Source organism: Belonocnema kinseyi, chromosome 6 (genome assembly GCF_010883055.1).
Source record: "Belonocnema kinseyi isolate 2016_QV_RU_SX_M_011 chromosome 6, B_treatae_v1, whole genome shotgun sequence".
NCBI classification, from domain to species: Eukaryota; Metazoa; Arthropoda; class Insecta; order Hymenoptera; family Cynipidae; genus Belonocnema; species Belonocnema kinseyi.
In genome coordinates this window covers 3,877,522-3,890,711 of record NC_046662.1, presented here as the reverse complement: position 1 = coordinate 3,890,711, position 13,190 = coordinate 3,877,522, and the positions used below count along the sequence as shown (strand labels likewise).

The 13,190-nt window shown below is 34.4% G+C and overlaps 1 protein-coding gene across 1 annotated transcript in view; it reads right to left on the bottom strand.

The window, feature by feature from the left end:
* LOC117174244 (hemocytin) overlaps positions 1-13,190 on the bottom strand; it is a 56,256-nt gene that overhangs the window by 13,733 nt on the left and 29,333 nt on the right. Inside the window, exons 23-38 of the mRNA XM_033363148.1 lie at positions 11,657-11,891; positions 11,325-11,570; positions 10,847-11,244; positions 10,311-10,751; positions 10,076-10,244; positions 9,566-9,861; positions 9,009-9,491; positions 6,307-6,725; positions 5,914-6,212; positions 5,544-5,817; positions 4,090-4,179; positions 3,776-4,027; positions 3,351-3,687; positions 2,873-3,220; positions 2,673-2,777; positions 1,069-1,287 (exon numbers count right to left, since the gene is read on the bottom strand). Coding sequence (XP_033219039.1) covers positions 1,069-1,287; positions 2,673-2,777; positions 2,873-3,220; positions 3,351-3,687; positions 3,776-4,027; positions 4,090-4,179; positions 5,544-5,817; positions 5,914-6,212; positions 6,307-6,725; positions 9,009-9,491; positions 9,566-9,861; positions 10,076-10,244; positions 10,311-10,751; positions 10,847-11,244; positions 11,325-11,570; positions 11,657-11,891 — 4,611 coding nt within the window. The remainder of the gene's footprint in view (positions 1-1,068; positions 1,288-2,672; positions 2,778-2,872; positions 3,221-3,350; positions 3,688-3,775; positions 4,028-4,089; positions 4,180-5,543; positions 5,818-5,913; positions 6,213-6,306; positions 6,726-9,008; positions 9,492-9,565; positions 9,862-10,075; positions 10,245-10,310; positions 10,752-10,846; positions 11,245-11,324; positions 11,571-11,656; positions 11,892-13,190) is intronic.

Here is a 13,190-nt window from a genome sequence, read left to right as displayed (position 1 = left end):
CGATTGACCAAGTGTATAGAGCTCCAAGGAGATTATGTTGAAAAATAAAAAAAAATTGTTTTTATACTTCATTCTAAGGACTTATTGAACTACCCTCGTAACATAAGCAGATTCCGGAATTTTCTTGATTTTAAGCATTTCTGCAAAGTACAGACATTCTGCTTTTACAATTATCACCTTCGCAGATTCCAGAATTCCCTAGATTTTTTACGTTCTTGCTAGGCTAGGGGAAAATTTTACCGTTAACTCTGAATTCTGAGGTCGGATTCGGATTCAGTGGTTGAAAATACATAAGGAGACACTAGTCTCGTACAAAGTTCAGACAAATTTTTTTTAACGGCCTATGTAGTTATATCAAGAAATTTTAAAATAGAGCATTATTTTGTTTTTCACCGTCTCAAAGAATTGAAAAGTAAAAACATTGCTGTTCTTGGAGAACACGGACAGCAATGAGCTACATGGACAGCAATGTAGGAGACAATGAGCAAATGAAAACTCTGTTTCTTTTTTATTCAATTTTAATTGAAAAAAGGTTAAGGCTAGTTGTCATGTCCTACCAGTATTGCAATCAATATTTGTTGTTGGGTTACAATTTCCTAAATAGGACACAGTAATCGCATATTGAAAGAAATCGATTATAATCAATATTATTGAGATAAATTTAACATGCAACATAACTATTAGTAAAAATTCATGTAAGTTGTAGTCAATTCAATATCTTTTTATTGAAATTAGCCAAATGCGCTAATGATGAATTAAACTCAAAATATTTAGAATGCTAAATCAATCCCCGATTAGAAAAGGATAATGTTAAACCTTTTTGGAACTCGGATTATGATTCAATGTCGGCTTATTTCAACTTTAGTAAATAAGCATTTTTATTTAATCGACTTTAAAGTAACTGGCATTCCTTTAATAATAATAGCTAAAAGGTAAAATATTACTTCAAGAATACTCCTGAAAAAATCGGTACAAATTAGAAAATGGAACGCTTTTAAATTGAAAACACTATTTAAAATTACGACTTAATTTTGAGAGACTCTTTTATTTGAAATAAAAAATACTTACCGCATTTGTAAATAGGGCAACATAAACCTTGTTTCACAATAGATTTATAATATGGTAGGCATTCTGGTTTCTTCGAACATGTTTCCGGCTTACAAACTTTAGTGGGTTTTGGACAACACTCTGATGTATCCAAAATTCGTATAAATCCTGGTTCTAGTTCTTCTTCCTCGTATACGATAATATCATTAAGTGATGGACACTGATCCTTTGGTAAACATTCTAAAAGAAGAATGACATTTTAAACAATATTTTTGATTAAAAACGGTATTTAACTATAGACTTTACAGCCCACAGCGCTCTCAACCCTGGCGAAATAGCTTGATTTTTCAAATGAGTTTTCATTAAAAGAGTTGAGCCCAAAGAAGATGAATTTTCAACCAACAAAATTAATCTAATGTCCAAAAAGATGAATTTTCAATTGAGAAGATTTTTTCTACAAGAAAAAATTTCAACCGAACGTTTGAATTTTCAACTGAATAAAAAATCAATTTTCAACCAATAATGGAATAGTTGAGTTTCCAGCTTGTAGAATTTTGAATCCAAAAAGGCCCATTTTATTTTTTTTTTTAAACTGTTAAATTTTCAACCAGAAAGCGCGAATTGTCAAAACAAAAAGTTAATTTTAAGGCAAACAGTTGCACTCACAAACTAATTGTTCAACTTTCAAGTAAAAGATCAATTTTTAAACGAGAACATTAATTTTATACCAAAAAATATGATTTTTCACCCAAATAGTCAATAGTCGATTATAATTATATTATAATTATTTATATACAATTTTTAAATTTTTATTGAAGAAGATTAATTTTCTTCAAAGAAGTTGAATTTTCGACTTGAAAATACGAATTTTCATGAAAAAAATTAATTTTCAACCAAAAAGTTGTACATTTTCTTAAAAAAAAAATGAAATTATTATCCTGATATTATGAACTTTTAACAACAAATTTAATTGTAACCAAATTTTTTCAGGTACAGCCAACTAGTTGAACTTTAAAGGCAAAGGACCGATTTTTTCAACCAAAAAGATCAATATTCAACCAAACTAATCATTTTCTACCAAAAGACAATTTTTCAACCAAATAATCAAATTTTTAACCGAAAGGATGAATTTTCAATCTATAAGATTAATTTTCAATAAAAAAGGTCAGTTGTCAAGCAAAAAGAAACAAATTTTTAACTAAAAAATATTAATTTTCAACCAAAAGAACAAGTTTTCAACCGAAAAGATTAATTCGCAATAAAGAAGACTAATTTTTGAGCAAAAATGACGATTTTTCCAACAATAAAGATGAATTTGCATTAAAAAACATGAATTTTCAACCAAATGGATGCATTTTGAAACAAAAAATATTCAACTTTAACTGAAAACAGTTATATTTTAATCAAGAAAGATGAATTTTCAATCCAAAAGACAAGTGCTTACATAACAATAAAGTACTTACATTTTTAACTAAACAGTCGAGATGAATTTTTTATCATAAAAGATGAACTTTGTCTTGAGGAAGACAAATATTGATTGAGTTCGCATTAAAGCGAAATACGGGGGAAGAGAGAAATTCTTTAAGAAAGAAGAAAGGGACAAAGAATGCGAACCTTACACTTACCGCAAATAAATTTCTGACAACCGGCAGAATCTTTACGAGTTTTCAAAATTTGCCCAAAACCACATTTTGGTTGCTGAAATTCTGTACAGTTTCCTCCTCTTGGAACTAAAAAATAAAAATTGTCAAAACGTACACCTGACAGAAGAAACATTGAAAAAGTGTTTGGAATTCAATAGTCTTTTCTTCAATAGTTTTCATACCACATATATATTTGAAACAACAATCCTTCTCTGATGTAGGCACAACAACAGTGTCGTAATTTTCATCGCAGGTTATTACAGGACACTCAGTTTTTTGGCAACTAACGATTTTATTTTCACAAGTGCACTTTGTACATTTTTCTGGATTCCAGATGTCGCCCTCAATGTGTCCTTGATCGTCACAGATCAGACAATTTCGTTTCGGAACACAAGTTTCATTGTGCATTACTTGATCGTCTGGACAGTAACAACCCTCTGTTAAATCATCAGAACAGGTTCTAGGCTCCACGGAATTAATCGTTTCGCAAGTTTCTATGCAGCCGGATCCGCAGGGACGATATTCCAAATCTATGAACATGACATGACTTTTAGAGAGGGCGACCGGGCATTTAGGGAGGTCGATCGGACATTCATGGGTACTCCTGAAGCAGCGGCGGTGGCAAGATCTTTTTATAATATAGAGAGAAATTTTTCTTACGTGAAGGACAGTTATAAGGACACAACATTGAGTTTCTCCATTTGGGACAAACACCAGCATGTTGACAAGTTCTCGCATACGCCTCCAAGTCGTTACAGATATTTCCATTATTACATAAAGTTGCCTGGCAGGCTACTAAAAATGGCTCTGGATTAACTAAATTGTGACACTTCCCAAATTCCAAGGAATCCAACAATTTATTGCAAGGACTATGATCCAGAAATTGTGAACTGCAATTTTCCACTTTAGTTGTACAATGTTCTTCTTTGAATTTTAAGTTTGGTGGTAAATCAGTAGGTATCCAACTTAATCCGAATTCTGAAATATCTTCCGTGGTCTATAAATCATATAACGAAGGTAAAAACGACACTGAAAATGAAATGAAATATCATCATGTTGATGAAAGATTCCTTTGCATGTCATACCTCTCCACTTCGTTTTCTAAAATCATCATCAGGATTTCCATTACAATCCCCACAAAGACCTTCCATAGCCCCTCCGAAAATTCGAGATGAAAGTCTGATCATGAATGCGAAGTCGTTTTGGAAACACACTACTTCCAATTGGATGGCTGGGATTAACAAAGTTACATCTTTTCCAGGAGATTTTTTCAATTTCAGCCAGGGAGTATTGTGAGGTAGCTCAAGAATTGGTACATCGTCGACGAAAATTAAAAGCTAAAGAAGAAATTTTTTGTATAAAGCGTTTAATTTACCTCAGTATTGATCATATATCTCACCTGCTGTATACCAGAATCTTTTCTAATGTGTATCACGTGTGATTGGTATAAAACTGTGATAGTTTCCGTGGGGCCTTTAGTCACCAAAATCTGGAAAGAAATTATAAGCTGACTAATTGTGGAAAGGATTATTAATGAAAGAAAAAGATCTTTAATAAAGATCAATTATAATTGATGTTAATCATTATTACATTTTCATCAAGGAATGTATTAAATTTGTGTAAAGTTTGACCCCCCCCCCCAGTTTTGTCAAATGTCCACGTTTTGAGACTCCCTGAATCCGAAAAACAGGTTTTTACGAATGTGTTCGTGGATGCTTTTTTGTTTTTAATTTGTTAGCACGATAACTTCCGAAAGAATTGACAGATTAAATAGTCTCTTGATACACACTTTTAGTACCTTAAAATGAAGGTCAAGTTCGTTGGCCAGCCATTTTGGATGAAAATTCAAAAAGTGAGCACATTTTGAATATTTTTGACCACTTTTTTCAAGACACAACAATTTTCTGTGCGTATATTCATAGTATTCAAAAAGTGGAACAATTTATCCTAATGACTTTTTTTGATATTTACCAGAGTTATAGCATTTATAATAACAACTTCTTGAATTTTTTTTTTTGAAAAATCGAAAATTCCATTTCTGACAGCATACAAAAGAAAGAAGAAAAGAAAGAAAGAAGAAAGAAATTTTTGTGAGTGCAAAAATAATTCGCGCTTTCCATATAATAATGGAAATTTGAAAAAGAATATAGAATTTACAAAATTCCAAAAAACACACGAAAATGAACATTTGAAGGCAAATAACGCACTTTATGAAAAAAAATTAAAAGGCAAAAAATGTTGGTTTTTAATGCCCTACAAGATTATTATAACATCTTTTTGAATTTTTTTGAAAAATCGAAATTTTATATTTTGACAGCGATGTAGAACACGATGCGGTAAAAATTCAATTGACTAAGTCTGGGTCACTGATTTCAGGGATATAATTTAGAAGTTAGGAAACGACAAGGCTGATGTGCAGACGTATTTGTAACGTTTAAATGCCAAAAATAAAATTGGAAATGAGCAAATTCAGTTTTCGAAAAACGGCAGAAGTTGCAATAAAATGTTTATTGACAAAATTTGTTTAAAGAACGCGCACTTTTTTAAACGAGGCAATGAAATTACATCTATTTCAATACCAATGCTTGTTAGGAATTGTGACAATATACATTTAAGGAAATGATATACAATTTGAGGGACTAATTCGAGTGCGAAGCACGAGATACGTGATGAGAAAGTATCCGTTAAAGCCGAAGGAGCTTTAACAAAGAGAATTCAGTATATCCAAATTACTGTTGTCGATGCTTTGACCTTGAGTTTTTTTTTAATCTGTGCACAAATATGGGAGATTTTTTTCATTATACTTGACCAACTTTTTGCATCATAGATGGTTTTGTTAGGACAAAAAGATACCTGATAAGTGTGTTTTCCAGATCCTCTGACGACATCTTGGGAGAGGACAAAAGTACAATTTCCATCGAAAACAAAGTTTTTTCTATCAAAAGTAACAAACTTAGTGTTTCCAAATCCATCGCAAATACAGTCTCTACATTCTGTAGGAGGTACACAATCATCACCATTTCTGACCAATCCATCAGGACAGAAGCAACCCGCAAAACAAACTCCTTTAATAGCCGGACAGGGTTCCACTTCTTGTAAATTATCGCAACTGGCTTCACATTTGTGTCTGCAAAAGTTAAAGTTGTATTTAAAAATTATCTAAAATATTTGTTTTAATATACTTATTATTATAAATTCAATCGATTTAAAATAAAATATTGACCCAAAGCAATCCTTATGGACAAAAGGAGCTTTACACTCTGTTGGACAATCATGTATATTTCTCCAATTAGAAAAATCGATTCCTTGATCATTGGCTTGACATTCTGTCACGAAAGAACTTAGTATCCGACATTTACAATCATTATACGTGGAATTGCTTTCCAAACATGTACAAGCCGTTTCGAGACACCGAGAGACGAATTTGTCCAAATTCAGAATAGATGAACAGGCTGCCAAGGAACGGTCTTTTACAGAGTTACACATTGTCCAGGCCTCTTCTTGAAAGTGTTGGGGGCATACCTGAAATAATAAACAATAAATAAATCAATTTTTAAGAGTGCTCGAAGCATTCAAGTATGAATTTCAAATTGAAATTTGGTGTTTCTTAAATAACCTGCAATTCGCATTCCTGAGTCCCTTCCATTTTCCAGCTATTTCCGAACTCCAAAGTGCTCCTAGCTTCCGTGCCATCCGGTTTTTGTCTATCGTTTTTCCTATCTCCGTCGAAGAATCCGCATAAACCGTCTACTTGTTTCGTTAATCTGGTTGGAATGCCTATCTTAATATTCGAATTAGATTCCCAAACTATCCAGAAACCATATCGATAAGACAGAAAATGCAAGGCATTTCCGACTTTAGATATTGTATAGTCCCTGCTGTTTTTATCATTCAAACGTTTCATTTCAGCGGGTGAAAAACTATTATCGTTTATATCAAGGTGCAAGTCTGGATACATTATGAACGTATCACTGTCCAGGATTATCACTAGAACTTGCTTACAAGGATGTTGATTAACAGCACACTGCTTTTCCACTGAAAGGAAAAATGAGGCTCTTTTTAACTTAATCTTGTTTCTAATTTTTATTTAATTTTTGGCCCCAATATAGTGTGAATGGAGACTAGAAGTAGAGAAATACAAATCATAGTACATACTTTTAATTATTTTCTATCCCTGAGGTAGAAAGGAATAAGGAAAATATATCCCAACCTATCCATCGTCTATCTTTCTGTATCTCTTTTATCTATCCTCTATAAGCCTCTATCTTATTTTATTTCTCTGCCAATCCACATTCTCTCCTATCTTCTGCAATCCCCTCTATCCTATCTCCTCTACCTCCCTTCATAATTTTTTACCTTCTTATTAATCTCGATTCACGACTATCTCTGTCAATCCCCTCCTTCCTATCCCAGGCTATCTCTCTACTGTCCATATCTATCTTTTTCGATCTCTTTGTCAATCAAAATTCACTCCAAACACTTTCAATCCCCTCTTTCCTATCTAAGCCTCCACTATCTAGACGATGTCGACCGCCCTTTAAAACTGTCTAAAATTCACAAGAAAGTCCCAAGAAGATTTCAACCATCTATTCTAACCAGTAGCGGTTCTAGGTTTCAGCTTTGGAGGAGGCTGCACCATTTTACTCGCATCAACCGTCTCTTCCCTTCAAATTCCCTAGATGATCCCCGCCTCCCTTTACAACTATTTTAAAATATCGCGAAAGTCCTTAGACGATCTCGACCGCCCTTTGCAACTGTTTAAAAACCACTAGACAGTCTCAAAGAGATGTCTTCCATTATTTCGAACGGTTTTCAAATCACTAGAAAGTCCTAAGATTATAAGCATTTAAACTGTTTTAAAGGCACTATAAAGTCTCTAGACGACATCGGCCGTCCTTTCCAACTATTTTATTATCTCTGAAAAGTCCTTAGACGGTCGCTACACGAGAGAGGGGGGGGAGATAGGGAGGGAGGAGGAGGGACAGAGAGAGGACAACAGTAAACCAGGTCATAAGGGTATAGGCATGGATAATGTGCAATCAAGTATGAAGAGGAGAAGGATAGCCAGAGTTATAGAAAAAAGAAGTAGTGGTACTGGTAGTGAAAAGAGGCATAGGGGAGGATGTTAGAGATTGTAGAGGAGTGATAATAATGCCAACATTCTTTAAGTTATGTGTAACTGTTTCATCGGAGAAGTTATAATGAAAGAAGTTAAGCTAAAAAATATACAGCCACCGAATCAGGTTTTAGGAAAGGAATAGGGCCGATGGACATATGTTTTGAAATATTTGGTAAATAAAAGTTTTTAAAGAAAGAGAGGAGGATCGAATTTAACTCATTGGAACGAGATCAGATAGAAAATGTTATGATGGAAAAGGGTATAAGAGAGGGTTCAATAGAAATAGAGTACCGGAAATTTTAAGAAAGAAAAAGCAGGATAAAGATATCGGAGCAAGTATAAGATTTCTGGTTGATGAGAGGAGTAAGACAAGGTTGGCCTCAGAGTCCACTTTTACCTCATATATTATGATCAGATTTTGAAGAAGAAATGAAGAAAAAAGGATGGATAGGAGTTAGGATGGAAAAAGAACCAATATAACTGACAACGGCGATTTAGTGCTGATGGCAGATGATTAAGAAAAGATAGCTTCATTACAGGATTGAAGTGCAGGATGCTTAGACTAGAGGGCGCCTGGATATATGAAAATATAAGAAGTGCAAAGTGATCATTTCAATACTAAAGTGGGAAAGGGGGAATGGAAGTTTAAATGCAAGTCAAGCGAGAGAAATGGAGAGGAGTCTGCGAAAAAGTGCTCAAAGGCGATTGAAGATAGGAGAGAGTTCGGTAGAATTCACGAGATGGGAATAAGAAAACAAAGGCTTGTTTATGGATAGAGATATGGGAAATGGGACTGGAGTATATGAAGAATCAGAGACAATAGACAGGGAAATTAATAAAAAGAAGAATTATGGATCAGGAAACAAAATATAATAACGGTTATAATGGGGAGAGGAAAGATGGGCAAGAATAGCAAGATTTAGATTGAAAGACAAAGTAAGGGAAGTGATGTATTGGAAAAAAACCAACATAAAATTTAGAACCTGTGAAAGGAAAGAGGAAATATGGAAGCATGTATGGAAAGGATCCAACAGAGGAATAGAAGGTAAAGAAAGCTGACAAGAGAACATGGTAAATGTTTTAGGGGAGGATGGATTTGACAGAGTAGATAAAGCAATTTGAGGGAGCTAGAGAAACAATCCCAAGGTTTCATCAAGCTATAATTTAGAGAGATATAATTGAAATGTTAGAATACTTACGAGAAATGTACCAACGGTTTGCATATCTGTCCCTCGCCAAAATATGATTGCAAATGTCGTATTTATATTCTAAATTATCAAATGTATTAAATGTTCTTCCTGTAATATGGCACACAACTTGAACCGGAGGTAAAGGTCTACAAGTGTATCTTTGGCAAGATTCTATCTTGTATGGGCTAGTTTTCTCAAAAATCACTGTGTAATTCGGTGGACATTCAGCTTTTGGACAAGGATCCGATTCCGGAAATTCTGGAGGCGGTTTATTCGATGCACAGGAATATTGGGGACACTCGCCATTTTCCTGGTTATCATCCTTCCTTATTTTCTGGTTGTTACCACCCTTAACCCCTCGAGCGCCTCCTTTGGTCTTGGTACCAAAACGCTCTGCATATCTTCCTGAATATTTATTTTTGTATGTTTTCTGGGGCCTTTTTTGAACTACCTTGTAGCCTGGTGGACAAGTCGGAACATCACATGGACGATCTGAAAGAAGATGTGAGGTATCATTTTTTATTTAAATCTTTTGCGAAAAAGTGGAAATTTATCAATTGAATTACGAGTTGTTGCAACTGGAACAGAGACTGTGGTCGATTCGCAATTTTTCTCATCATCGGGGCAATCTTCTACACCATTACACCAGGAAGTTTCATTGATGCAAATATTTCCGGTTGGACACAACCGAGTACCAAGAGGGCAGGGTTTACAGACACACGAACATAACTCAGTTATAATTGATCTGTAACCTTGTTCTTTACAGGGCTCGCAAGTTTTCGCATGACATGCTGCTGTTCCTCCCATTGTACACAAGCATTTTTGACAGTCTTCTGTTTCGTAAACTGAACCCACTGAGTATCTGGAAATGAAAATTTAAATAAGATTTTAAGAACTAATAATTCAAAGTTGGAGACGTTCCAAATAGACTTAGAATGTCGCTGAGATTTTCAATTAAGATTATGAGGAACAAGAAGAAGCCGAAGAAAAAGAACAATACAAATGAAGAACAAGGGAAGATATGCTAAAAAATAATAACTTCCAAAGATTAGAAATGTAATAATTTGACAACTTACGGCATGTGTCCAACAACGCATGGGCATTCTTCTTTATCAACACAAGACTCTCCATCCCACCAAAGTGAATCTGTGCAATTACAAGTTTCGAAACTCTGCGCCTTAATTCCTTCGCAAATCTTGCAGTATACTAGTGGTAGTTCCGAAACAGAGGGAGTTGTCACTTCAGCTAAAATTTAAAACAAAATAATATGTTATTGGTAAAATCAGAAAAATTGTGCCAAATTGGATTTACCATAAGGTAAAAAGCAGCCAATAATCTCAGCTTTCATTCCAACATGCTCGTGCCATAAAGTCGGTTTAATTCTGATAAATCTTGTATGAAGAGGTCGATTAAAGTAATTGGTTTTGTGAGAAACATCATCGACATTGGCTAAGAATAATTTTTCATTTCCAAAGTCATCAACGACTGCCATCCATTGCTTGCCATCAATACTGTAAAATACTTTGTAGGCAGTAGTCCAAATATTATCTGCTCCTTTTGTTTTCACACCAGTTATGTTTCGAACTTGGAGGAAATCAAAATTGACGTACTGCTCTGGATTGTCTAATTTTGCTCGCCATATACCAGGAGCCGATAATTTCAGATTTGGCAGAATATTTTCGTAGGATGAAGATGCTGAGATTTGTTGATCTGACATTATTCCGCTATCCAATCCCATAGAGTCGTTGCACACTATAGAAAAGAATTTATCAGGATGATAATTGAACTTTCCATTCGGATTATTCAAAAAAATAAAATTCCACATTACATTTGAAATTAAAAATTACCTGGGGGGAAATCTGGCTCCACAACTATAGTGCTCGAAACCCAACTTTCCGTAGTTGACCAGGATTCATAACTTGTTGTTTCTCGGTTATGTTCCGTAGTCAAATCGTCTTTACAGCCAAGTAACTGGGCTCTGATTGCAATGCCGTTACGCCATGATTTCGGAATGATTCGAACTACTGAAGCTTCAATCGGCGGATTAAAAATTTGCTGAACTAGTTGCTTGTCTATTGGACCTTGAAAGACATTCGGTTCTTTTTTGTTATCATTTATGAATGAAAATACCAGTCCATCTTCGGAGTACATAATATGATAACTCGTCAAGAATTTATCATCGGACAAACTTCCTTGTAAGATAATTCCATAGAGAGGTTCTGGTTTCGCTAATTTAATTTCCAACCTGACAAAAGTAAAAAATTATGAGCATACTTTTATAAATCATCCCCATTGAGTTGAATAACATCTTTTATATTGTTTTACCATTGATTTGCATTATTATATGCAGGCTGCCAACTTTTCGAACTTTGAGTCTTTGTTGGTTGATCGTTGAGTACTGAATATTGAGGGTCATAAGCTAAGCTTCTTGAACTACTGGCATTATATGAAATAAAATCTGCTGGAACAACCTTTGTTAGCCAGACTAAATTTTCCTTTTCGCAGAATCTTGGTGGGGAAATAGTACTGCTTAAAATAAATTTGCTTGCCTCAGTAGGAGTAGGATCAAAACTGAAAATGAAATTTAACTATGAGTATCTTAGTCTTATCAAAGGTTATAAAAATAGGATGATAAAATACAAATTAAAATCACGCACGTGAATTGAGTTGGCTCTGTAGAAGAAGAAGAACCATTACAAGAAGATTTGTAACAAGTGTAGTAATTATTTATACACTGGCATTTCTCACACTCGGACTCTTTGATAACCATTCCGGGTTTAACAAATTTTTCCTCGTGAGATATGCAAGGACAGTCAGAAACACTCACACATTTGTACTTGTCTCTCCATAATTTATGTGCTGGGCATGAGGGTCCGTTGATTGAAATACATCCTTCAATGATAATAAAATATTTGTTATTGATAAAGGTATTTATGTCAGGTAGACGTTTGTACGTATCCAAGTACTGAACTAGGGACGTTTTGATTTAGCGAAAGTTTCCCTAACACACCGCCATCTTACCAATTTTACGAAGAATAAATTTAAATTAGGTGCATTTTACATATTAAATCTCAGAACTTAGTTTTCAAGCTAGGCTTGCGGTCTAAAGATCCAAAGTGCAAATCTAATCATTGAAAACTTTAATATTATTATCCAACCATAGTTTGGTCTTGTAATGATTTGTTCTGATGAATTAAATTGTCGAATTGCTGAATGCTGAATCGCTCTATTTCACATCTGACTCGATCTGGATCTGACTCAATCTAAATTTTTAGCTGACCAGCATTTAAAGTCGAAGCCTACCTTTTACATAAACCTTACAGAGTATAGCCAGACATATATGTATCTCTTGCTGAGATTATTTTAAAGACCAGAGATTTGAATTTGACTCGAAATTTGGAAGATTTGCCTGACACAAAATTTGAAGTAATCATCAAAACGATGTCTACAACATGAAATGTAATGGTCTTAAGACGATTCCCATCATAAGAAACTTCGTATTTAATTAGTCATTCTTGGATTTCTGATTAAATTTTTTTCTGAACAATTTTCGGAGGAATGTATCACTTTTCGTAATCAATCGATGGTAGGTTTTTGAAGTTCACCCTCATCATGAAGGCTTAAAAATAAGTCGTTTTATTAGGTTACTCGATAAAGTCTCTTTGTACTTGTTGTAGTTCTAAGTCCTAATCACGACATCGGGGTAGCATTATTCCTTTCTCTTATCCGGTTTACTTAAGGTGACATATTTAGGAATATATTCTTTGAACATACCTAAAAACCTTAGAAATCGTCTTATTCCGTGTACATCTACAGGTTATGGAGATTTACGAATACATTTGATTTTCGCTTTTGACGATTTTTTCGTGAACTCTAATGTTTCATCAGAAGTGATGAATGCTGTTTTTTATATCATCTCTTTGCTCAATAGAATTTGAAGATAGCCCTGAGCTAAGCCTAATTTAGTGAATAACACAGGCCAACAATTCTGAGAACCAGAGACCAGACCTACTATACCCGAAGGTTTTTGCTGCGCTGAATCCGAATCTGACCTCAGAAAAATTCCATCACCCTCAGTTTTCGAGATACTCTAACCTAAAAGGGTCAAAAACCCGTTATTTTGATGTGTTCGAGGCCCCGTAACATCGCGAAAATTTTTTTTTTCACAAACTGACAATGGCATCGTAAAGA